Raw genomic sequence first — 26,547 nt, 5'->3', positions numbered from 1 at the left:
TATAGTCTGTACGGACTTACCTTCAATTCATTCTTCAGTCTATTCCAATTCTAATTTATGTTCTTACCACTCCGGTGAAAACCCTCCTAACATCTTCATGTGGCCAAATCCACATCTCTATACCAATCTTACTAGGAAAATCAGCAACATTTGACAAAGTTGACCACTCTCCCCTCTTCTAGGAAATGTTATCCTCTCTTGGCTTGGTTTTCCTACTATATAAGTACATAGCTCTTCTCTGTCTTTGTAGATGGCTCCTCGTGTCCTCAAAATGTTACAAGTTCATTAGAATTCTGCCCTGGGCAGAATGTTCTCTATCTGTCCTTTGCTTCCTAGGCAATCTTGAATTATTTTCAAGCATTGAATGCCATATCCAAAGTGCCAACCACTTCAGCAAACATTATCTGATATTCACGACAATCATGTAAGGGTAGGAATTACTCTTCATTTTACAGACAAGGAAACTGTGGTTCACCAATGATGATTAACTTATTCAAATTACGTATAAAATGCAGTAATATCACTGGGAATGGTGCCTATGTTTGCCTGATTTCAAATATAAACTCTAACCCATCAAGAAAAATTCATGAAGAAGGAGTTTCTTCATGAATTTTTTCTCTTTAAAGAAACTCAACTATTAACAAATTAGGTAATTAAAAATTTTTTCTCCTAATATTTTATTTTCATTAGCAAGTAACTAAAGGCTAGGAAAAAACATTTCCATTAACAAAGCAGTGCATTTTTACTACTACTTTTTAATGTAATCCCTTGAAAATATCTACACCTTTAATAAACACATTGATATATTGTCAGCAATACTGATAACTCTGAGTCTAATCTCTTTAATATTGGATTTTTTTCTAACATTCAATATCATATAGTATCTACATGTTTACAAAAATTATTTATCTGCCAGGAATTAATATTTTATCTTACAATCTAGGGCAGAGGTTGGCAAACTACAGTTCATGGGCTAAATCCACCCATGTACTTATTTCTATAAATGATGTTTAACTGGTGCACAGCCATACCTACTTGTTTATGTATTGTCTATGACGGTTTTGACACTGACAGTAGAGTCGAATAGTTGCAACAAAGACTGTGTCACTTAGAAAGCCTAAAATATTTAATATCTGGTCCTGTCCAGTACAAGTTTGCCAACCTCTGATCTAAAGTAATCCATCCTTATACAAAATGTTTGAATATAAAATATTTCAACAACAGGCTAATTTACAACCAAACCATATAGATGCCATTTCAGTTTGAACAATACCTTTCTGAGGAACGCAAACCACAAATTAATAAGTATCTACTCAGTAAAGTTTTAAAGTCATTCATCTCATATCCTGATATAGATCATTATTTATAATTTGCATCAAAGGTAATTTCTAAGAACCAAAACTGTTAAATTCTAGACATCTAAGAAAAACAATAGAAGGAAGGAAGCAAGTTCCAAAGGGAGGGAGGCAGGGATGAAGAGAAACAAATGTTCATTTCTTTTATGGTTGATCTCTATGATTTGCTTTCTTTAACTGCACTATCAATTTACATAACGGGATTTTGAAACTTTTCATGTATTACTGAAAGATTGTCTCTGGAAAAAACTGTTGCCAACAGTACAGTGAGCTTAATAAAGCAAAAGGATTTTCTAGCACAGCTGCTTACACACCATGGGCAGTCAATAAGCCTTTGCAGCACTGAGCTGCCACAGAAGCAGGTCATTTTTTTTAACCTCTTAATAATGCATACTACTAATTTACTCAGTAAAACAATAAGTTAAGACTGTAAGTAGCATTAGCATTTGGAGCTGAGGTATAATATCTCAATGCTTGGTTAAGTAGTAAGAGGACCTTAATATCCCCCAAACATCTCATTTAACAGACTGGAAATTATAAGTCAATAACTTTTTGGAAAAGTTACCATGACCCCATTTTACATGACAAATTCCAAAAGATGAAATGCAGTTGAGTTCCTACTGAAATGTCCACCTTTAACTTTGTCTACTGTAATCCTACACTGAGTGACAGCTGTCAAAAAAAAGGAGATATATGGCCCAGTTTGAAGAAACAGAGTTTACACTTTTTGTTTTCAAAGCCCTATTACATGACCTTAACTTCATTGGCATGAGAGTAGGAAAGGTCACGAATAAAATAAGATCCATGGTATTAAGTTTTTCCTCTTACCATAATTCTAAACCATCTTCCAGAAGATAAACATGTGGAGGCTGGGAAACATCTGTACTCAGTTGAATAACTGGGAGCAGGAAAGGGTACAGGTTCTTGCTGTCTGCTCCTAATCCCTATGGGAAGTATAAATAAAACTTACAATAAGACACTCTAATGTCCCATCCCCCACCAAAAAATTACCTATCATATAAAAAGCCCTAAAACCAATTAAAAAAAATGAATCATATTTTTAGGAAGGTCAAGCAATAGTAAAACAAAGTTAGTTCTGTTTATAATTGGAAAGGAAAAATTAAAAAATACTATTCAATTGCCTATTGGCAGTTAAAAAAATGTATATGCCAAGGCTACATACATCTGTTAATTTTAAGAGATTGCACATATAAGAAATATCTATTTTCCTCTCCCTGTCACTACAGATGACATATTAACCTTGGAATTTTAAATTCTATAGATGCTTTCACCTAAATAATCTAAAACGAACCTACCCTAAATGTTCGTCGGTAAAGTAATTAAATTATGGAACTTCAGATTCAAGAATATTGAAAAGCCATTAAAAAAGATTTTAGGGGCTGAACGCCATGGCTCACACCTGTCATCCCAACTCACTGGGAGGCCAAGGCGGGAGGACTGCTTGAGGCCAGGAGTTGGAGACCAGCCTGGGCAACATGGCAAGACTCTGTTCTTGAAAAATATTTAAAAGTTAGCCAAGCATGGTGTTGCCTGCTTGTAGTCCCAGCTACTCAGGAGACTGAGGCAGGAGGATCGCTTGAGCCCTAGAGTTCAAGGCTGCAGTCAGTGAGCTATGATCCCATCACTGCACTCCAAACTACACGACAGAGCGAGAATCTGTCCATCCCCTCACCTCACACACACACACACACACACACACACACACACACACAAAAGGATGGGAGGATTTGACACAGAATTTTAAATTTTCAAACAAATTTAAAAGGTGCAGAAGTGTGTATAACAATTCCACGTGTCAAAGAATTTTTTAAAATATCTAGGTATCTGTATATGGTATACACAAAAATGTTTCTGGACGCAAACAGAAAAAACTTACTGCTTCTTAGATACAGGAAAGGAAAAAGGATGATGTTGGGATGACGGCAAAGGAGTTTTCTGTTATCTTTTCAACGTATTAAAGAATTTTTGATAATATTTTTAATGAATCAAGAACACAAAGATGGAAGAAGAAGGTAAGTTTTGATATAAAATTCTAGTTTGCTGAATTACTGTCTTAGGGAGGTTGATTCAATGTATTACACAGTAAGTATTTTGGAAGAAAACAAAGGGGTAAAACGTCAATCTGTAAAACATAATATCTATAATTTGATGAACACAAACAGGAAACCAAATAAATTACCAAATACCTCCTCACCTAAGAAGTAATTCAAATGTCAATATAATTCAAAGCAAATTATAAGGCCACATAGCATACATGTATGCCCCTTTTGATGACATATACTACTAAGTTCAATTGTTGGGATTTTACCTGCAAATCTCCAGTGTACAATACATTATTTTTTAACTATAGTCACTGCACTGTATATTAAATCTCCAGAACTTATGTTAAATACAATTTTGGCCCTTTTTATCATGAAAAACCACTTGGAAGACTTTATTAAAGAGTTTTCCAAAGGAAGAGAATTATGAAAATACCATTATTTAACAGAGTAGTACACAGTGGGCCTTAAAACTCACTTCAATGTCACTCTACATAGCTCAATCTTTCATGAAACAAAAAAGAAAGAATATTAAGAAAAAAAAAAAGTCAAGTTCATTTTGATTATAAAGTTGACTTAAAATTTCCTTGGAAAATTTATCTACTTACTTAAGTCTGTATTCCAATATTCAAAATATGCTATCATTAGCAAAACTAAAGTAAGCAACTGCTAAACACACACACTGTCTTAATCAACACCTGAAGAGATTCAGTACCTTATAATTCTAGTGGCTAAAGAATGTGTCCAATCCCTGATATGCAGCTTTAAGTAAATGTAAGCACCCTTTGGGTCCACAGTAACTACAAGACATTGCCTACAATACTCTGAAAGTTCAAAAATAAATTCATCAGTTATTAAAATAAGACAACTACCAGGAATAATTAAGGAGAGGAGAATTAATATTCTACTATAATTACATAAGATGTAAGGAGAAATTGGGTGAAGGACACATGGGATTTCTCTATACAATCCTTGAAACGTCCCGTGAATCTATAATTACTTCCACAAAAGAAACATTAAAAAAAAAACCAAAAAAACAAAAAACAGCACCCTCCAAATACTGACCATTCTCAGGGTAGTATCCTTGGCTCTCTTCTCATGTCCCATGAACACATTGATGATACACAAATCTATCATCTCTGAAACAACTCTCTGAACTCCAGATAATCAACTAACTACAGCACATTATCAGCTAGAACGTCATCTCAACCTCTAATACTGAACCAACTCATTGTCTTCCTAAAATACAGTTCTTCTTCCTGTATTTCCTAACTCAAGTGACATGAATCACTAATTACCTAGTGACAAATTATATCATAACTACCTCCTGGTTCTTCTTCTTCTTCAAAGAAGAAATATCTCCTAAATATTTTTCAAATCTTTCCCCTTCTCTCCATAATTCAGGTTCTTATCATCTTTTTTCTGAGTAACAGTCTCCTAATTAGTCTATTTGACCTTAGTTTTACCCTCTTCCGAACTAGTGACCTCAGTGGTGCTCTGACTACTTTTCTAAAATAAAAATAACATTTCTTCCTCTGACCTTCAAGAGATGTTCACTTAGCCTTCCTGACCAGTTCCCCCTACACAAGCTCTATACTCTATGTTCCTGCTATACCAAATAAAGCAGTGTTAGAAATCACTACGTTAACAGCTAACGGATGAACAGTTTCAACACATGCCTTTACTACTGTTCTTTCCCAAAGCCAACTAAAAGGATATAGAAGGATTTTCCCTTTTTTTAAAGAACTAAAAACAGAAATACAAAGACAGCATAAGAAAAGATAAAAGTCATTCACTTTGGAAGCTGGGAAAAAAGACAAGTGCTAACTGATTTAGCTAACGAAGAAACCAAAACTAAAATCTAGCAGGGGCGGCAGGAAAAGACAAACTACCTGATTTACACTACAGAAAAAAGACTGAGGAACTAATGGCACCAGGTATTTTGAGGGGTGTGTGTGCACAAGTGCGTGTGCACATGCATGCATGCATCTGGGGGACAGAGGATTGGAGGACAGTGAAAAGGAACTATTAATAATAAGAGGACTTCTAGAAAATGTTTAGAAAGCAGTTTGATGCCAAGATCTCATCCAGATACATAAGCAGAAAACTAACTGACCCTCCTCTGAACCAGCATAAAACTAGCTATTTATTTTCTGCTAAGATAAAACAGATGGTTTCAAGACAAGGAGATACCACGTAATCAAGAACAGGGATATGACATAAAACAGGAAGATTATATCAGCATGTAACAGGCAGGAGACTGAGGGGTCTTTCACTGAGGAAAGACCTTAAAAAATTAACCCAAAAACATTCTCCTACAAAACCTAACGAGATCATTCTAAAAGAAAAACACACAATTATGGCCGGGAGCAGTGGCTCATGCCTGTGATCCCAGCACTTTGGGAGGTCAAGGCGGGCAGATCAGCTGAGGTCAGGTGTTTGAGACTAGACTGGCCAACAGTATGAAACACTGTCTCCACTAAATATACAAAAATTAGCCAGGCATGGTGGTGCACGCCTATAGCCCCAGCTACTAGGGAGGCTGAGGCAGGAGGATCACTTGAACTCTGGAGGCAGAGATTGCGGTGAGCAGAGATCACACCACTGCACTCCAGCCTGGGCAACAGAGTGAGATCCTGTCTCAAGAAAAAAAACCACCATAATCAGCAAGCCTCCCCAGCACACCACACACACAATCCTTCTACTCAGCTTTTTAGTGTCCATTCCTAAATTCATACAGACAAAATGCTGATCTTGAAGTTGGGTGATGCTTCAGGATTCATTACACTTTTCTTCCTTTTTTGTATATGCTTCAAACTTCTCATAATAGAAAGTAAGTAAATAAGAGAAGGCAACCAAGGATCAAGAGATATGATTAAAATGTTTGATATGAAAAAGGGAAAACAAAAAAACTAACTAAATACGAAAACAGCACCTTAAAAGAAACAGAGACCAGGCAGAGATGAAAGCTTAGAAAAATGTATCATTAATATCTTTGGTAATTAAAACACTGCATTAAAGAAAACACTGTGATGGGGCGGAGCAAGATGGCCGAATAGGCACAGCTCCAGTCTCCAGCTCCCAGTGCCAATGACACAGAAGACGGGTGATTTCCGCATTTTCAACTGAGGTACCAGGTTCATCTCACTAGGGAGTGCTGGACAATCGGGGATGGTCAGCTGCTGCAGCCCGACCAGCCAGAGCTGAAGCAGGGCGAGGGGGAAGGGAATCCCTTTTCCTAGCCAGGGAAACTGACACATACAACACCTGGAAAATCGGGTAACTCCCACCCCAATACTGCGCTTTACCAAGGGTCTTAGTAAATGGCACACCAGGAGATTATATCCCACACCTGGCCGGGAGGGTCCCACGCCCGCAAAGCCTCCCTCATTGCTAGCACAGCAGTCTGCGATCTAAGGGCAAGGCAGCAGTCAGGCTGGGGGAGGGGCGCCCACCATTGCTGAGGCTTAAGTAGGTAAACAAAGCCACTGGGGAGCTCAAACTGGGTGGAGCCCACAGCAGCTCAAGGAGGCCTGCCTGTCTCTGTAGACTCCACCTCTGGGGTCAGGGCACAGCTAAACAAACAAACAAAAAAGCAGCAGAAACCTCTGCAGATGCAAACGACCCTGTCTGACAGCTTTGAAGAGAGCAGTGGATCTCCCAACACGGAGGCTGAGATCTGAGAACGAAAAGACTGCCTGCTCAAGTGGGTCCCTGACCCCTCAGTAGCTTAACTGGGAGACATCCCCCACTAGGGGCAGACCGACACCCCACACCTCACACAGCGGGGTATACCCCTGAGACGAAGCTTCCAAAGCAAGAATCAGACAGGTACACTCGCTGTTCAGCAATATTCTATCTTCTGCAGCCTCTGCTGCTGATACACAGGCAAACAGGGTCTGGAGTGGACCTCAAGCAATCTCCAACAGATCTACAGCTGAGAGTCCTGACTGTTAGAAGGAATACTAACAAACAGGAAGGACACCCACACCAAAACCCCATCAGTACGTCACCATTATCAAAGACCAAAGGCAGATAAAACCACAAAGATGGGGAAAAAGCAGGGAAGAAAAGCTGGGATTCAAAAAATAAGAGCACATCTCCCCCTCCAAAGGAATGCAGCTCATCGCCAGCAACGGATCAAAGCTGGACGGAGAATGACTTTGACAAGTTGAGAGAAGAAGGCTTCAGTCCATCAAACTTCTCAGAGCTAAAGGAGGAATTACGTACCCAATGCAAAGAAACTAAAAATCTTGAAAAAAGAATGGAAGAATGGATAACTAGAATAATCAATGCAGAGAAGGCCATAAACAAACTGACAGAGATAAAAACCATGACATGAGAAATACGTGACAAACGCAAAGCTTCAGTAACCGACTCAATCAACTGGAAGAAAGAGTATCAGCGACTGAGGATCAAATGAATGAAACGAAGTGAGAAGAGAAGTCTAAAAAAAAAAAAAGAGGAAAAAGAAATGAACAAAGCCTGCAAGAAGTATGGGATTATGTGAAAAGACCAAATCTATGTCTGATTGGGGTGCCTGAAAGTGAGGGGGAAAATGGAACCAAGTTGGAAAACACTCTTCAGGATATCATCCAGGAGAACTTCCCCAACCCTATAAGGCAGGCCAACATTCAAATTCAGGAAATACAGAAAATGCCACAAAGATACTCCTTGAGAAGAACAACTCCAAGACACATAACTGTCAGATTCACCAAAGTTGAAATCAAGGAAAAACTGTTAAGGGCAGCCAGAGAGAAAGGTTGGGTTAACCTCAAAGGGAAGCCCATCAGACTAACAACAGATCCCTCAGCAGAAACTCTACAAGCCAGAATAGAGTGAGGGTCAATATTCAACATTCTTAAAGAAAAGAATTTTCAACCCAGAATTTCATATCCAGCCAAAATAAATTTCATAAGTGAAGAAGAAATAAAATCCTTTACAGATAAGCAAATGCTTAGACATTTTGTCACCACCAGGCCTGCCTTACAAGAGACCCTGAAGGAAGCACTAAACATGGAAGGAACAACCGGTACCAGCCATTGCAAAAACATGCCAAAATGTAAAGACCATCGATGCTAGGAAGAAACTTCATCAACTAACGAGCAAAATAACCAGTTAACATCATAATGACAGGATCAAGTTCACACATAACAATATTAACCTTAAATGTAAATGGACTAAATGGTCCAATTAAAAGACATAGACTGGCAAACTGGATAAAGAGTCAAGACCCATTAGTTTGCTGTATTCAGGAGACCCACCTCACAGCAGACACACACAGGCTCAAAATAAAGGGATGGAAGAAGATCTACCAAGCAAATGGAGAACATAAAAAAGCAGGGGTTGCAATCCTAGTCTCTGATAAAACAGACTTTAAACCATCAAAGATCAAAAGAGACAAAGAAGGCCATTACATAATGGTAAAGGTATCAATTCATCGGGAAGAGCTAACTATCCTAAATATATATGCACCCAATACAGGAGCACCCAGATTCACAAAACAAGTCCTTAGAGACTTACAAAGAGACTTAGACTCCCATACAATAATAATGGGAGACTTCAACACTCCACTGTCCACATTAGACAGGTCAACAAGACAGAAAGTTAACAAGGATATCCAGGAATTGAACTCAACTCTGCACCAAGTGGACCTAATAGACATCAACAGAACTCTCCACCCCAAATCAACAGAATATACATTCTTCTCAGCACCACATCATACTTATTCCAAAATTGACCACATAATTGGAAGTAAAGCACTCTTCAGCAAATGTAAAAGCAGAGAAATTATAACAAATTGTCTCTCAGACCACAATGCAATCAAACTAGAACTCAGGACGAAGAAACTCAATTAAAACCGCTCAACTACATGGAAACTGAACACCCTGCTCCTGAATGACTACTGGGTACATAACGAAATGAAGGCAGAAATAAAGATGTTCTTTGAAACCAATGAGAACAAAGATACAACATACCAGAATCTCTGGGACACATTTAAAGCAGTGTGTAGAGGGAAATTTATAGCACTAAATGCCCACAAGAGAAAGCTGGAAAGATCTAAAATTGACACTTTAACATCACAATTAAAAGAACTAGAGAAGCAAGAGCAAACACATTCAAAAGCTAGCAGAAGGCAAGAAATAACTAAGATCAGAGCAGAACTGAAGGAGATAGAGACAAAAAATCCTCCAAAAAAATCAATGAATCCAGGAGCTGGTTTTTTGAAAGGACCAACAAAATTGATAGACCACTAGCAAGACTAATAAAGAAGAAAAGAGAGAAGAATCAAGTAGATGCAATAAAAAATGATAAAGGGGATATCACCACCGACCCCACAGAAATACAAACTACCATCAGAGAATACTATAAACACCTCTACTCAAATAAACCAGAAAATCTAGAAGAAATGGATAATTTCCTGGACACCTACTCTCTCCCAAGACTAAACCAGGAAGAAGTTGAATCCCTGAATAGACCAAGAGCAGGCTCTGAAATTGAGGCAATAATTAATAGCCTACCAACCAAAAAAAGTCCAGGACCAGATGGATTCACAGCTGAATTCTACCAGAGGTACAAGGAGGAGCTGGTACCATTCCTTCTGAAACTATTCCAATCAATAGTAAAAGAGGGAATCCTCCCTAACTCTTTTTATGATGCCAACATCATGCTGATACCAAAGCCTGGCAGAGACACAACAAAAAAAAGAGAATTTTAGACCAATATCCCTGATGAACATCGATGTAAAAATCCTCAATAAAATACTGGCAAACCGAATCCAGCAGCACATCAAAAAGCTTATCCACCATGATCAAGTGGGCTTCATCCCTGGGATGCAAGGCTGGTTCAACACACGCAAATCAATAAACATAATCCAGCATATAAACAGAACCAAAGACAAAAATCACATGCAATAGATGCAGAAAAGGTCTTTGACAAAATTCAACAGCCCTTCATGCTAAAAATTCTCAATAAATTCAGTATTGATGGAATGTATCTCAAAATAATAAGAGCTATTTATGACAAACCCACAGCCAATATCATACTGAATGGACAAAAACTGGAAGCATTCCCTTTGAAAACTGGCACAAGACAGGGATGCCCTCTCACCACTCCTATTCAACATAGTGTTGGAAGTTCTGGCTAGGGCAATCAGGAAAGAGAAAGAAATCAAGGGTATTCAGTTAGGAAAAGAAGAAGTCAAATTGTCCCTGTTTGCAGACGACGTGATTGTATACATATAGAAAACCCCACTGTCTCAGCCCCAAATCTCCTTAAGCTGATAAGCAACTTCAGCGAAGTCTCAGGATACAAAATCAACATGCAAAAATCACAAGCATTCTTACACACCAGTAACAGACAAACAGAGAGCCAAATCATGAATGAACTTCCATTCACAATTGCTTCAAAGAGAATAAAATACCTAGGAATCCAACTTACAAGGGATGTAAAGCACCTCTTCAAGGAGAACTACAAACCACTGCTCAGTGAAATAAAAGAGGACACAAACAAATGGAAGAACATACCATGCTCATGGATAGGAAGAATCAATATTGTGAAAATGGACACACTGCCCAAGGTAATTTATAGATTCAATGCCATCCCCATCAAGCTACCAATGACTGTCTTCACAGAATTGGGAAAAACTGCTTTAAAGTTCATATGGAACCAAAAAAAGAGCCCGCACTGCCAAGACAATCCTAAGTCAAAAGAACAAAGCTGGAGGCATCACGCTATCTGACTTCAAACTATACTACAAGGCTACAGTAACCAAAACAGCATGGTACTGGTACCAAAACAGAGATGTAGACCAATGGAACAGAACAGAGTCCTCAGAAATAATACCACACATCTACAGCCATCTGATCTTTGACAAAGCTGAGAAAAACAAGAAATGGGAAAGGATTCCCTATTTAATAAATGGTACTGGGAAAATTGGCTGGCCATAAGTAGAAAGCTGAAACTGGATCCTTTCCTTACTCCTTATACAAAAATTAATTCGAGATGGATTAGAGACTTAAATGTTAGACCTAATACCATAAAAGCCCTAGAAGAAAACCTAGGTAATACCATTCAGGACATAGGCATGAGCAAAGACTTCATGTCTAAAACACCAAAAGCAATGGCAACAAAAGCCAAAATTGACAAATGGGATCTAATTAAACTAAAGAGCTTTTGCACAGCAAAAGAAACTACCACTAGAGTGAACAGGCAACCTACAGCATTGGAGAAAATTTTTGCAATCTACTCATCTGACAAAGGGCTAATATCCAGAACCTACAAAGAACTCAAACAAATTTACAAGAAAAAAACAAACAACCCCATCAAAAAGTGGGCAAGGGATATGAACAGACATTTCTCAAAAGAAGACATGCATACAGCCAACAGACACATGAAAAAATGCTCATCATCACTGGCCATCAGAGAAATGCAAATCAAAACCACAATGAGATACCATCTCACACCAGTTAGAATGGCAATCATTAAAAAGTCAGGAAACAACAGGTGCTGGAGAGGATGTGGAGAAATAGGAATGCTTTTACACTGTTGGTGGGATTGCAAACGAGTTCAACCATTCTGGAAAACAGTATGGCAATTCTTCAACGATCTAGAACTAGAAGTACCATATGGCCCAGCCATCCCATTACTGGGGATATACCCAAAGGATTATAAATCATGCTGCTATAAAGACACATGCACATGTATGTTCATTGTGGCACTATTCACAATAGCAAAGACTTGGAAGCAACCCAAATGTCCATCAGTGACAGATTGGATTAAGAAAATGTTGCACATATACACCATAGATTTGCAGGCAAAAAAAAGGATGAGTTTGTGTCCTTTGTAGGGACATGGATGCAGCTGGTACCCATCATTCTCAGCAAACTATCGCAAGAACAGAAAACCAAACACCGCATGTTCTCATTCATAAATGGGAACTGAACAATGAGATCACCTGGACTCGGGAAGGAGAACATCACACACCGGGGCCTATTATGGGGAGGGGGAAGGGGGGAGGTATTGCATTGGGAGTTATACCTGATGTAAAGGATGAGTTGATGGGTACAGCACACCAACATGACACAAGTATACATATGTAACAAACCTGTACGTTATGCACATGTATCCTAGAATTTAAAGTATAATTTCAAAAGAAAAGAAAAAGAAACAAAATACACACGGATTTTTATTTAAAGAATAATTTGTTGCTTTATATTAGTACTGATACAAAAATTGTCCTGTGGTTGTTATTTTTTGGTCTTTCTCTTACCCTTTAGGGGTTAAAATTCCTGTGGTTTTACAAACGGGTTTGAAACTTGTAGAGAAAATGCAATCTAATGATCTTTGTCTTTTACAGTTGAAATTAAAACATTTTTATCTCTTTAAAAAAACAAAAGAAAACACTGCATTCATAAAACAAAAACAAAATGTTGTACAAAAGAATTATTCAGCAAAACACAAAAGAACCCACAGGCATTAAAACATGTCAGCAGAAAAGAAAAACTCAATAAAAAGGCTGAAAGATAAAATTGAGAAAATTCCCTAGAAAGTAGAAGAGAAGGACAAAGAGAAGAAAAAGCAGGAAAAAAAGAAAATCAGACGACTTGTTCAGAATATCGATCATGTAAGTAACAAAAAGTTCAGAAAGTAAGAGAAGAAAAACACGAAGAGGAAGAAATAAGATACAATGGAGTCATCTATAATTCAAGAAGATGAGTTTCCAGCTTGAAATGTACACCAAGTATCCAGAACAATGAGATGAAAAGACACATGATGAAACTGAAAACAGGAACACAGAGATGATCATACAAGTTGCCAGAAAAGTGAAGGAGGGGTGATACATTCAAGAATCAAGAATTAGAATGGCTCCAGGGTCCCCAGAGCGATTTTGGAAGTCTTAAGACAAAGAAAAAAAAACTCCCCAAAATTTTGAGGAGGAAACCTAGACTTTTATATCAGCCAAACTACGAATCAGTTTGAAAGTAGAATGAAGGTATTTTCACACATGCAGTATCTCAAAAAACAAATTTACCTTCTATGTATTTTTGTGAAATGCCACTGCCATTCATGGCTGCCATCAGAAAAAGAACGTAAAACAAGAAAAGATATGATGCACAGAAAACAGACATCCCACAGAAAGGACAGGCAGTAAAAGAAAATCAGTTACAACAGCTGTGCAAAAGCCTAAGAAAAACCAGTCCAAACTAGAGCATAGAAGAATCTGTCGTATCTCCCATCTCAAACCAGTTAGAATGGAGATCATTAAAAAGTCAGGAAACAACAGGTGCTGGAGAGGATGTGGAGAAATAGGAACGCTTTTACACTGTTGGTGGAGTATAAACTAGTTCAACCATTGTGGAAGACAGCGTGGCAATTCCTCAAGGATCTAGAACTAGAAATACCATTTGACCCAGCCATCCCATTACTGGGGATATACCCAAAGGATTATAAATCATGCTGCTATAAAGACACATGCACACGTATGTTTATGGCGGCACTATTCACAATAGCAAAGACTTGGAACCAACCCAAATGTCCATCAATGATAGACTGGATTAAGAAAATGTGGCACATATACACCATGGAATACTATGCGGCCATTAAAAAGGATGAGTTCATGTCCTTTTGTAGGGACAAGGATGAAACTGGAAACCATTACTCTGAGCAAACTATCACAAGGACAGAAAACCAAACACTGCATGTTCTCACTCATAGGTGGGAACTGAACAATGAGAAAACTTGGACACAGGGTGGGGAACATCACATACTGGGGCCTGTCATGGGGTGGGGGAAGCGGGGAGGGATAACATTAGGAGAAATACCTCCTGTAAATGATGAGTTAATGGGTGCAGCACAACAACATGGCACACGTATACATATGTAACAATCCTGCACGTTGTGCACATGTACCCTAGAATTTAAAGTGTAAAAAAAAAAAAATATGTCATGTCCCTTCAAGATGATGAAAGTAACAAAACATCACTGAGGAAATGTGCAGATAACAAGTGAAAAGAATAGGTTCAACTGCATAGACAACTAAGTGTACTAAGCAGAAATCTACGATGATCACTTAGGTTCTTGGCCACTACTGTACACACATCATTTCCTAGTTATTCAAACACTAATCTAGGTACTACTGTGAAGAAATAATTTACAGTTGTAATTAAAGTCCCAAATCAACTGACCTTAGATAGGAAAATTATCCAGGTGTGCCTGACCTACTCACAAGAGCCCTTTAAAAGAGAGTATTCTCTAGCTAGTGGCATAAAGGGAGGTCACAGATTAAAACCCTCAGGGGATTTGACATTTGAGAATGTCTCCACTGACTTTGAACATGAAAGTGGCTATGTGTCAAAGAATGTGGCTGGACTTGGGAACGAGAGGGGACTCTAGATGACAGCTAGCAAGTAAACTGGGACCTTAGTCCTACAAATCAACAAACTAAATTCTGCCAACAAGCTGAATGAGTATGGAAACAGATTCTTCCCCAAAGCCTCCAGCTAAGAACTTATTCTGGCAGTCACCTCAATTTCAGTCCACTAAACTCTAATCAGAGAATTCAGACATGGCATGCCCAGGTTTCTAACTTACAGCACTATGAACTAATAAATACATATTGTTTTAAGCCACCAAGTTTACGGTACTTTCTCAGAACACTAAGCAAACAAAATTATTAATACAAGGGTGGAGGTTGGAAACACTATGTATAAGAAATAAAATTAATCATGACATGATACATGCCTTCAACATTCTTTATAGCATCAAGTATACTGGGAGGATGGTAGAATAGGAAGGACACAGGGGTACAAAAGAATTACATTTTCATCTTCTATGCAGGGAAGTCAAGAAATAATGGCTACAATGCTTAAATCAGTAATAAACAATATGTTACAGTGAGAAAGACTGAGAAACCTATGATCTGGCTTTAAGAGTTGACAGTGGATTCTTTCACCAAAAAGGAAATGAGGAGGCGGAGCAGGGTACTGATAGTTATCATTTGAAAAATCTTTAAGAACTAACTCCTTTATCTATCAACATTAAAACTGATCAGTATATGAACCTTAAAAAAATTAATTGCACTACATTCTCTAATGCTAACGGAGTTTTACACATGCCGGTTCATATGTCTAAAATACCTTTACCACTCTCATTGCTAAACCACCATCTAAATAACACTTCTTGTTTAACACTATTTAACAACACCACAATTTGAGTAACACCTCTGTCAGGAGGCCTTCCCTAATGTGCCCCACCTCACCCTCCGTGTGACACAGGGAATTGGCCATGTACCCCCAATAGCAAAATGTTCTTAATTGCTAAAAGGGCAATTAACACACTTATTCAGTATTTCCCTAGACAGTCACCCACACAGAGATCCCATTCTATTCATTTCTGTTCTGTAGCCCAGTGCCTATTACCCTGTATTGCACATTGCAGGTTCTCAATAAATGTTTAGTGTATGAACGAATACCTACTTCCTCTAAGTTCAACTATGCAGACTAGAAAGTTTATTTTCACCCAGTGACCACTCTCTTCAAAGACTACCAGAATCTGGATTTCCAGGTTTAAAAAAACTAAAACAAAAACATACAGAAACTCACACTAATGTCTGTTATGTGTCAAAAGCCAAAAGATAGCAGTATTTTGCAAGAAAGGAAATTTACCAGTAAATTTTTTTTTATTTTTGAGACAGGGTCTCACTCTGTCACCCAGGCTAGAGTGCAGTGGCACAATCTCGGCTCACTGCAACCTCCACCTCCCGGGTTCAAGCAATTCTCCCACCTGGCTCTCCCAAACAGCTGGGACTACAAGTGTGTGCCACCACACCCAGTTAATTTTTGGTTTTTTTTTTGGGGGGGGAAGGAGTCTTGCTCCGTCACCCAGGCTGGAGTACAGTGGCGCGATCTCAGCTCACTGCAGCCTCCGCCTCTCGGGTTCAAGCGATTCTCCTGCCTCAACCTCCCGAGTAGTTGGGACTACAGGCATGTGCCACCACACCTGGCTAAGTTTTATACTTTTGGTAGAGACGGGGTTTCACCACGTTGGCCAGGACTGTATCAATCTCCTGACCTCATGATCCACTCGCCTTGGCCTCCTAAAATGCTGGGATTACAGGCGTGAGCCACTGTGCCCAGCCTAATTTTTGTATTTTTAGTAGGCACAGGGTTTAACTATGTTGGCCAGGCTGGTCTTGAACTCCTGACCTCAGCTAATTGCCCACTTCGGCCTCCCAAAAATGCTCGGATTACAGGTGTAAGCCACAGTGCCTGGCCAACAGATAAACTTTAGTATAATCTTCCCAAATGGCTGAAAAATATATTTTAAGCTACAGTCTCAATTTTGGTATTAAATGTTATATGCTTTCTCCAAGAAGGATAGAATACTACTTGGTTGAACCTTGCACTCTTGGCCTCTATAAATATACAGGGTACTTAAATGTTATGATTAATGAAAATAGGCCTAACATTCCACAAGAGTTACTGACTTCCTGAGACAACTTGAAGTAACACTGCCTGAGGAGACATAAAATCTGGTGTTTTGTCACATGTCCCTCACAAAACTCCCAAGTTGAGCTTAAAAATACATTTTGGAGGCCGGGCGCGGTGGCTCAAGCCTGTAATCCCAGCACTTTGGGAGGCCGAGATGGGCGGATCACGAGGTCAGGAGATCGAGACCACCCTGGCTAACCCGGTGAAACCCCGTCTCTACTAAAAAATACAAAAAAACTAGCCGGGTGTGGTGGCGGGCGCCTGTGGTCCCAGCTACTCGGGAGGCTGAGGCAGGAGAATGCCGTAAACCTGGGAAGTGGAGCTTGCAGTGAGCTGAGATCCGGCCACTGCACTCCAGCCTGGGCGACAGAGCGAGACTCCGTCTCAAAAAAAAAAAAAAATACATTTTGGAGGCCAGGAGAGGTGGGTCACGCCTGTAATCCCAGCACCTTGGGAGGCCAGGGCAGGCAGATCACCTGAGGTCATTAGTTCGAGACCACCCTGACCAACATGGAGAAACCCCATTTCTACTAAAAATACAAAAATTAGCCAGGCGTGGTGGCGCATGCCTGTAATCTCAGCTACTCAGGAGGTTGAGGCAGGAGAATTGCCTGAACCCAGGAGGTAGAGGTTGCGGTGAGCCAAGATCATGCCATTGCACGCCAGCCTGGGCAACAAGAGCGAAACTCTGTCTCAAAAAAAAACAAAAACAAAAAAATGGCAGAGATGGCTGTTATAATACAAAATGTCTGGGGTCACTCATTTTTCTATTACTTATAAATGCATTCACAAGCTAGTCAGTAACCTTCTCTTAGTCTGTATCCTCTTCTATAAAATGGACATAATCTTTATAAGGTAATCATAGGCCACTTATTTTTTTAAAGTGCTTTAGTGATGGAGCTGTGGAGTTATTGTTTAATGGCACAGCTTCAGTTTCACAACATAAAAAGAGTTACAGAGATGGATGGTAGTGATAATTGAACATTATGAATGTATTTAACACCACTTCACCGTACACTTAAAAGTGGTTAAAACGATAAATTTTATGTTATGTGTATTTTACCACAGAAAAAAAAAATAGGGAAATGTGCATTAAAAATATTTTGCATTACTATTTATCTGAAACTGCCTTAGACAGGAATCTGTAACTAAAAGTCATCCATAAACATTTATGGAGGGGTCGGGCATGGTGGCTCACGACTATAATCCTAGCACTTTGGGAGCCTGAGGTGGGCGGATCACTTGAGGTCAGGAGTTTGAGATCAGCCTGGCCAACATGGTGAAACACCATCTCTACTAAAAATACAAAAATTAACCAGGCACGGTGGCGTGCGCCTGTAATCCCAGCTACTTGGGAGGCTGAGACAGGAGACTTGCTTGAACCCAGGAGGCGGAGGTTGCAGTGAGCCAAGATCACGCCACTGTGCTCCAGCCTGGGAGACAGCGCGAGACTCCGTCTCAAAAAGAAAAAGAAAATAAAAAAGAAAGCATTTATGGAAAGAATGAGCTCAAATTCAAAAAAGTATCAAAGCTTCTGAGAAAAGTTTGTTTTTCTCTAAACTAATTTTAGAAAGCTTTAGAATAGTACTTCTGAATTTAGGGGTACTTCTGATTTCTCCCCCACTGGAAAATTTCTCAAACTTGTAGGTGAAGTCAGTAAAATCACTTGAGCATCCCCACATATATATTCTAACTCATGGCCTTGAGCTCTTCCCTCTCCATACTCTCACGAGACTACGATTCACTGTAACAGTTCGAATGAGAACTATAGTCCAGCTCTAAGTTTCAGGTTCCTCTCTATCTGCTACCACATCCCAACACTTCAAAAGTCAAAATCTCTGAAATCCAATTCACTTGTCTCCCCTCAAAAGCAACTCACCTGGTTTCCTGCCTTCCCAAGTTATAATAGGGAAATTTTTTATTTTAAATCAAGGAAAAAGAGTGAAAACATAAAGTATGTTTAAGCAGAAAAGCCCTGACCACCAAGGAAACTGCATGCATGGTGCCATGGACTGCATGAACTATGAGTCTATCATTACTGGAGACGACATCTTCTTTAAAAGTGAGTAATATTTTTCACATCCTCAAAAAAAAGTCCAAAATAAGCATGCAAAAGTTGTTTTTAAATCTGTTTAGATCACACATGGAAAAAGTAAATGGTATGTGAGGTTTTTCACTACCATTAACATAAATCACATAAAAACAATTTTTAAATGTTTAAAAGAATTTTTTTAAAAAACCACTAAACTAAAAAAACTCTGTGGAGAAGTGACTTACCTGAACAAGATGAATAAGTGTTGTCAAAATAGCACATCTCAACATATTGTGTTCTTCACTCTGCTTCCAAAGGAGGGGCAAATATTGTACCAAACATCCCACATATGGTCGTATCTATTACAATATAAGTAGAGGAAACAACAAAATTTTATTAGTAAAGAAGGCAATTTACTTTGAAAAACACTGAGAGCACTATTAAGTCCCAGGCAACACATATTTAATATTTATTAGATGTAATGTATTAAGCTTACATCCTTAAGAAATAAAATTAGACATTACATAAAGGCCCAGGGCTCTATAGTAAATATTTTAAAATAATTTTAAACAACTATCAAGTGTACTGAATGAAACAACGCTTATGAATATAAAAAAAATTATTTAGAGGTTAACAGAAAATGCCGTTATATCCTGCTTCTTTTTAATAAAACAGCTTAACAAATTGGAAATTACACTATTGTTTTTTAAAAAGTCAGCATTTATTCATTCATTCTACAAATATCTTCCAAGTTTCAGGCCCTGAACACAAGGCTCTGGAAAGAAAAGGATACAAAGAGAGCCAGACAAACCCTTAAAATGAAAAAGGAGAAGTGTAATGATGAAGGTGTATACAAGGCACAGTGGAAACACAAGAGGAAAAAAAATTTTCAAAGGATAAAACTGATAAGCTCGCCATGGATTAAGTTAATCAGATTTTAAATTTTACCCTGAAGCACAGCTCAGTCTAACAGTAGTTTCTTGAAAAATAAAATGGATCTACAATGATGCTGGACAGCGTTTCAGCTCCAGTATTTGAAATTGCTATAAGAGTATCCTTGGGGATGAAATAAAAACACTAGACCTTCATAGCTTCACTACTATCTACTTGAATATCACGCATTAAAATTTAAAATGTTCCCAGAAAGCATGAGTTTCTTTATTATGCTAGTAAAATACTCTAAAAGGGTAGCCAAACAACTACAGAATTTGCTGGTGGTGGAAGCGTTGGTGGGGAATGCAGAAAAACAAGAAGTTAAATATTTGCCCAAACATCTCAGTAAGATATAAGTGAATAAATATTAAGATAGGTATTACCTTATTGGAACATATTTATCATGTAATACCTTATTTTCAAAATTTGACTATAATAATATTTCTGGAACATGTACTCAACATTGCTAAGTGTTCTATCTCAAAGATCACTCCAATGAGCTCATAAAAGCAGGCCAATTAATGAGTAAAAACAGATTTCAAAGTATCTAACTCATTCATACTCAACTAAAAATAAGCATATGACAACACAATCTAATGGTAAGGAAAATGAGGCAGTGTTGGTTTTAAATAGGGAGTATACTTTCCCAGAAATTGCAGAAAAGAAATACATACTATAAATTACAAATGGGATAATAAAACCAAAGTACCCAGTTACATTTAAAAGCCATAAAATATTTATATTCCAATCTTGGCTGTCATCAGAATATACAATGTTCTAAATTAAAATTAATGCTACAAAAATAGAATTTCAAATATCAATCATAGAGGCTGGGCAGAGAGGTTCATGCTCAGCATTTTGGGAGGCCAAGGAGGACAGATCGCTTGAGGTCAGGAGTTCAAGATCAGCCTGGCCAACATGGTGAAACCTCGTCTCAACTAAAAATACAAAAATTAGCCAGGCACTGTGGTGTGCACCTGTAATCCCAGCTACTCCTGCTGAGGCAGGAGAATCACTTGAATCTGGGAGGCGGAGGCTGCAGTGAGCCAAGAGAGCCCCACTGCATTCTAGCTTGGGTGACAAAGCAAGACTCCATCTCAGAAAACAAAAACAAACAAAAAAAATCAATCACAGAGTGCTGCGAAAGATATAAAAGGAAAGAGAAAAAGACTGGGCATTAAAAATAACAGAGCAAGGACATGAGAGCCAAACATATTCCAGTGGGGTGGTAGGCTAGCTATATGGGGCAACTAAGGAAATTTGAATACTGATATTCATTTATATAAATTTGATATTAGATAATATTATTGCATCAGTGTTAAGTTTCCTGAGTCTAATCACGGTTATGATAATGTAGGAAATGGAGCATACATCTCTTAAGAAGGAGAGGTCTAATATTCTGGAGAGTACCATGATGTCTGCAACTAAAACTGAAACAGTTTTACAACAACAATCTGTACATGTGGATAGATAAAAAGAAAGCAAATGTGGTAAAATATTAGTAAGTGATGAAACTTACTAATGAAGTGAAGGATATATGAGTGTTGATCTATTTTTGTAACTTTTTTGTAGGTTTGAGATTTTTCAATGAAAAGAGGTGAAAGAAAAAATACTGTCCATATAAAATTCTGAATAAGATTATAATACAAGGATTTTAAGGGAAGGACAATTTCAATTATTTGCATAACATTTTAAAAATCACATAGAACTACGAAAGTTTTTGCAGTCATTAGGGAAATGCAAGTCAAAACCACAATGAGCTATCACTTCATGCCTGTCAGGGTGGCTACTATAAAACAAAAATAAAAGATAACACAAGTGTTGGCAACGGTGTGGAGAAACTGGTACCTTTGTACACTGGTGCTAGGAATGCAAAATGTTACAGCCACTGTGGAAAGTAGCATGGAGCTTCCAAAAAAAATGAAAACTAGAACTACCATTTTATCCAGCAATCCCATTTCTGGGCATTTATTCAAAAGAACTGAAATCAGGATCCCAAAGAAATTATTAGCACTACCATGTTTATTGTAGCACTATGCACAGTAGCTAACATGTGGAAGGAGCCTAAACATCCACCAACAGATGAATGGATAAAGAATATATCATATTATATATGCAATTGCATATACAAACTATGCAGACTTAAAAGGAAATTCTGCAATATGGGACAATAAACCTTGCAAACAATATGCTAAATCCAACAAACTACAGAATGACAAACACTGCCAGTCTACTTGTATGAGGTATCTAAAATAGTCGAATTAATAGAATCAAAGAGTGGAATGGTGATCGCCAGGGACTAAGGGGAAGGGGAAATGAGTTACTAATCAATAGGCATAAAGTTTCAGGTAAAAAAGATGAATAAGCTTTAGGGTTCTGTTATAGAATGTTGTACCAAAAGTCAACAATAATATATTCTACACTTATAATTTTGTTAAGAGGATGGATCTCATGTTAAGTGTTCTTACCAAAGAATTCGGGGTGTGGGGGAAGCACTTTGAGTATTATAGCCTTATGAGTTAATTCATATATAGGTAAAGCTCCACTTAAATTCATATCACTGAAAACATGAAAATCAAATAGGTGACAATCTAATAAATGCTTTAATGAGGGCTCTATCATTGGGGTTAAAAAAATTACCCTAAGTTCCTAAAGACACCTCATCTTTTAGATAAAATTTTCAACAGAGTATTTTATATTTCACAGAGTTCCTTTAATTTTGTTCTTTCACTTCAGAAATGCACAGGCCCAAAGACCACCTGATACCACCCCTGATGATTACATATTTATTTTGACTACATATTTATAAGATCTCTGCACTAGAAAAGTGAATTGTAAGTTTTCAACTACTTTATCAAAAAGTAAAGACAACATTCAACTAATTGTACATTATGGTACAAAGACGGTGACTTTACTGAAACTTCAAAATTAAACTGTATGCGTCACAAAGCACTATTGTATCCAGCTTCATCCATGTCCCTGCAAAGGACATGAGCTCAACCTTTTCTATGGCTGCATAGTGTTCCATGGTGTATATATGCCACGTTTTCTTAATCCAGTCTATCATTACCATCATTGTCAGCAAACTATCACAAGGACAGAAAACCAAACACCACATGTTCTCACTCATAGGTGGGAGTGGAACAATGAGAATACACGGACACAGGGTGGGGAACATCACACGCTAGGGCCTGTGGGGGTGGGGGGGTGGGAGCCTGGGGGAGGGATAGCATTAGGAGAAATACCTATGTAACTGTCGACATGATGGGTGCAGCAAACCAACATGGCACATGTATACTTATGTAACAAACCTGCACTTTGTGCACATGTACCCTGGAACTTAAAGTATAATTAAAAAAAAAAAAAAAGAAGAAGAAGAAGAAGTAGGAAGAAGAAATAAAGAAGAAGGAAGAAAGAAGAAAGAAGAAAGAAGGAAGAAGAAGAAGAAAGCACTATTGTAAGATGGCTCAAAATGTTTGCTGCCTAATATCAAAAACATAATTCTGGCTGGCTGCAGTGGCTCTCATCTGTAATCCCAGGACTTTGGAAGGCCAAGGCGGTGCATCCCTTGAGCCCAGGAGTTTGAGACCAGCCCAAATTGGCAAAACCCCATCTCTACTAAAAATACAAAAAAAAATTAGCCAGGCATCATGGCACGCCTGTAATCCAAGCTACTACTCAGGAGGCTGAGGACAACAATCACTTGAACCCAGAGGATCAGGGCGGAGGGTGCAGTCAGCTGAGATGCGCCACTGCACTCCAGCCTGACATGACAGAGCGAGACTTCATCTCAAAAAAGATAAAATTTGTTAACATTTTTAAAAAATTTGCTGCCTCATGGACAAACATCAAATTTGGCATATGAAAGAGAGTTAAGGGATATATGTAACAAAGATAAAAATGATAGGGTTGATCAAAGGTTAAGGTAGAAAAAAAGTTAAAGAATCAGACAACTGAAAATATTTTTTAACCATTTCCTATTTAGTATGAATGAGTTTTGAAAAACAAAAACTCTATTGAATAACTATATCTTATTGTTACTTTCTCATGATATAGGCACGTAAGCTGCTTAGGCTATTTGTGTTCCAAAAGATGAGTATAGACAGAAACACAAAAGCATTAATTTATAAGCCAAAAGAATAACAAACTTTTGGAGAAAAAGTTTTAATTCGAAGTTTGGGGAGACAAAGGAAAGAAGATTCATTTCTATTTAAAAAAAAAAGTTTTATTTAAGAAATTTCCATCTGCCATATATTTCTAAATAAAATTACAGGAAATGGCCAAATCTTGTTTTTATAATCAACTTTTTAAACAATTTATTGCAACTGATAGTACTCTGAAGCATATTGGAGATGTATAATAATTTCATGCTCATGAAATCCTAAGTTAAGTGAGTTCAGAATTATCTTTACCATTTTATACATGAGGACACAAGGTTAAAGACTTTGCCCAAACTAAATAGCAGACACAAGGACTTAAAATGAGTTAAAACAATTGCAAGAAACTCTGGGTGATCAATGTTGTTTAAAAAACACTATCAAATGAATTAATGTGATTAATGTATTAAGAACACCAAGTACTAAGAATCATGCAAGATATTACTACTTTTAGACGCCAGTACCCAGATCTGTTTCAAATGATTAACAGTGACTCAACCCTACCACAGGAGTTGCATTATGCTTAAAGTACTGGCAGTGCCATTAAAATATGTGAACTTTGAGAAGTTCCTTCAAGTCTCATATTGTTTGAGACAATAAATTCTAACACCTACCTCAAGTTTTTTGTGAGAACTAAATGAGAAATATATGCAAAGCATGTAGCACATACGTCAGTATGTTGTCATTACTCAATAATTAAGAGCTATTCTCATCAATTGCTTTAGAATTAATAAATCTGCTCATGGTGTCACAATTCACTAATAGCAGATCCAAGAATAAACTCTAAGTCTGTGAAATCCAAATCAATTATCTTTCCTAATACAATGCAAATCACAGATTTGCTTCAGTGCTTTCCAAACAAGGATATGCAATGGTGAACCAGAATATAGGAAGTCACAAGGATAATTATAGTGTGGTTATCCGGATTAACAATTTCCACAAAGATTCAGAGTGACAGGGGAAGCTGAATAACTAAACCGTTAAGAGCATTACACCTCATTTTTACATTAAGCCAAATGTAAATATAATGCAGACCAGACTACAAAAAATACTTAATTTTTAAGGTAAAAATAACAGACTTCCCAGAACTCTTGCTGATGGACACTTGAGGCTATGCCCTCAAACACGGAATTTTACACTGGCTGGATCTTCTAAAATATGTAAAATTCTGCTTTATGAACACCTCTACACTGCTGATCCAATTTTTTTTCGTATTTTAATTTTCTTAGGTTTTTTTTTTAAATTGAATATAAATGTCAATTTTGAATAATACATAACTGAAACCACAGTCTATAAGTTAGAAGCATTTCAATTAATGTTTTAACTCTTAAACAATGTAGTCAAGGATATTAATGAATTCTACATATATTCTACCCACCTCTCATTTATTTTCATGTTTTACAATATAATTACCTGCATGTTGACTCTTTCGATCACACAAGAAAGGACATGCAAAACGTGCATCTTTGTGTCACATTCTGTAACTTGTTGCAGTAACTGAAAAAGTAGTGTGAACATGGTTTCCAAATACTGCAGGCAAAAAGAAATAAAATAAAAAAGGTTTAGAACAGAAATGAAAGACATTCATATGAACAGAAGAAAGAAATAAATCATAATATCAAAGCAGTAAGTCAAATAAACAGAAAGCCAAAAGCTTGGCATTACCTAAACAACCTGAAATTGTTTAAGCTGCCAGTATTTTACATATTGTTTTACAAAGTGTTTTCTTTCTTCCTTGCTGCTGAATGTGTCCATTTCAGAATTTAACTCATCCACAAACCGAATAACGTTTAGAGGAATATTGTCTAAGCTATGTCTGTTTAAATTTTATACTGTTAACTAAACTATTAACAGTGCCTTGTCACTGTTCTTCCATATATGCCTGCTGCCAATCACAGAATGTTTTGTTTTGCAAGACTTACTCATTACAGCAAAAAGACATTATTGCACTCACATGCCAGCTATCTGATGAGTCCCTTAACATACATTGTATGAAGATATATATTTTATAGATATAACTTGTTATTCTAAAAATGGCAGAATAGTTCTTATTGGGAAATCAAAAACAAATAACCTATGTCTGGTTGTGAACTCCTATATTATGAAAATTACGTTATAAACTAACAAATCACACTTACATAAAGAATTTGTTCTTTCAGATATACGGCTCACTTCTGCAACACATTTCTTTCATCCAAAAATGTCTATAGTGATTACTTTATTAAAGCAAGATCACTGCTTTACAAGCTTCCCTATCTATCCCCCTCACCAAAAGTAGTACATTTTATCACGTAACTTTCTTCTCAGCCAGTCCTCTTAAGAACAAACACTAACACCCCAATGTTACTGATACGTTTAACAAGTGCTTACTGAGTACCAGTTACGGGAAAACACCATGCTAGGTCCTGGGGGTTGAGTAAAGACTAAAAAGATGAATAGAACTTGGTATTCTGCTCATCAAGTAATTTACAGTCTAGTGTGTAGGATAGGATACAGATATACACACGCAAATAACACAGA

At 37.6% G+C, this 26,547-nt stretch overlaps 1 protein-coding gene across 9 annotated transcripts in view; it reads right to left on the bottom strand.

Moving 5' to 3' along the window:
• The window catches only part of IPO11 (importin 11), a 229,617-nt gene that overhangs the window by 110,433 nt on the left and 92,637 nt on the right, over positions 1-26,547 (bottom strand). For all 9 annotated transcript variants that reach the window (XM_015140096.3, XM_015140095.3, XM_001083045.5 and 6 more), the window contains 3 exons: positions 25,441-25,557; positions 19,183-19,296; positions 2,184-2,299 (listed from right to left, as the gene is read on the bottom strand). In XM_015140096.3, the coding sequence (XP_014995582.1) occupies positions 2,184-2,299; positions 19,183-19,296; positions 25,441-25,557 (347 nt within the window). The remainder of the gene's footprint in view (positions 1-2,183; positions 2,300-19,182; positions 19,297-25,440; positions 25,558-26,547) is intronic.

The sequence above is a fragment of the Macaca mulatta genome, chromosome 6 (genome assembly GCF_049350105.2).
Source record: "Macaca mulatta isolate MMU2019108-1 chromosome 6, T2T-MMU8v2.0, whole genome shotgun sequence".
Classification (NCBI taxonomy): Eukaryota; Metazoa; Chordata; class Mammalia; order Primates; family Cercopithecidae; genus Macaca; species Macaca mulatta.
The sequence above is the reverse complement of the archived record's forward strand: the minus strand, read 5'-3'. Positions and strand labels throughout refer to the sequence as shown.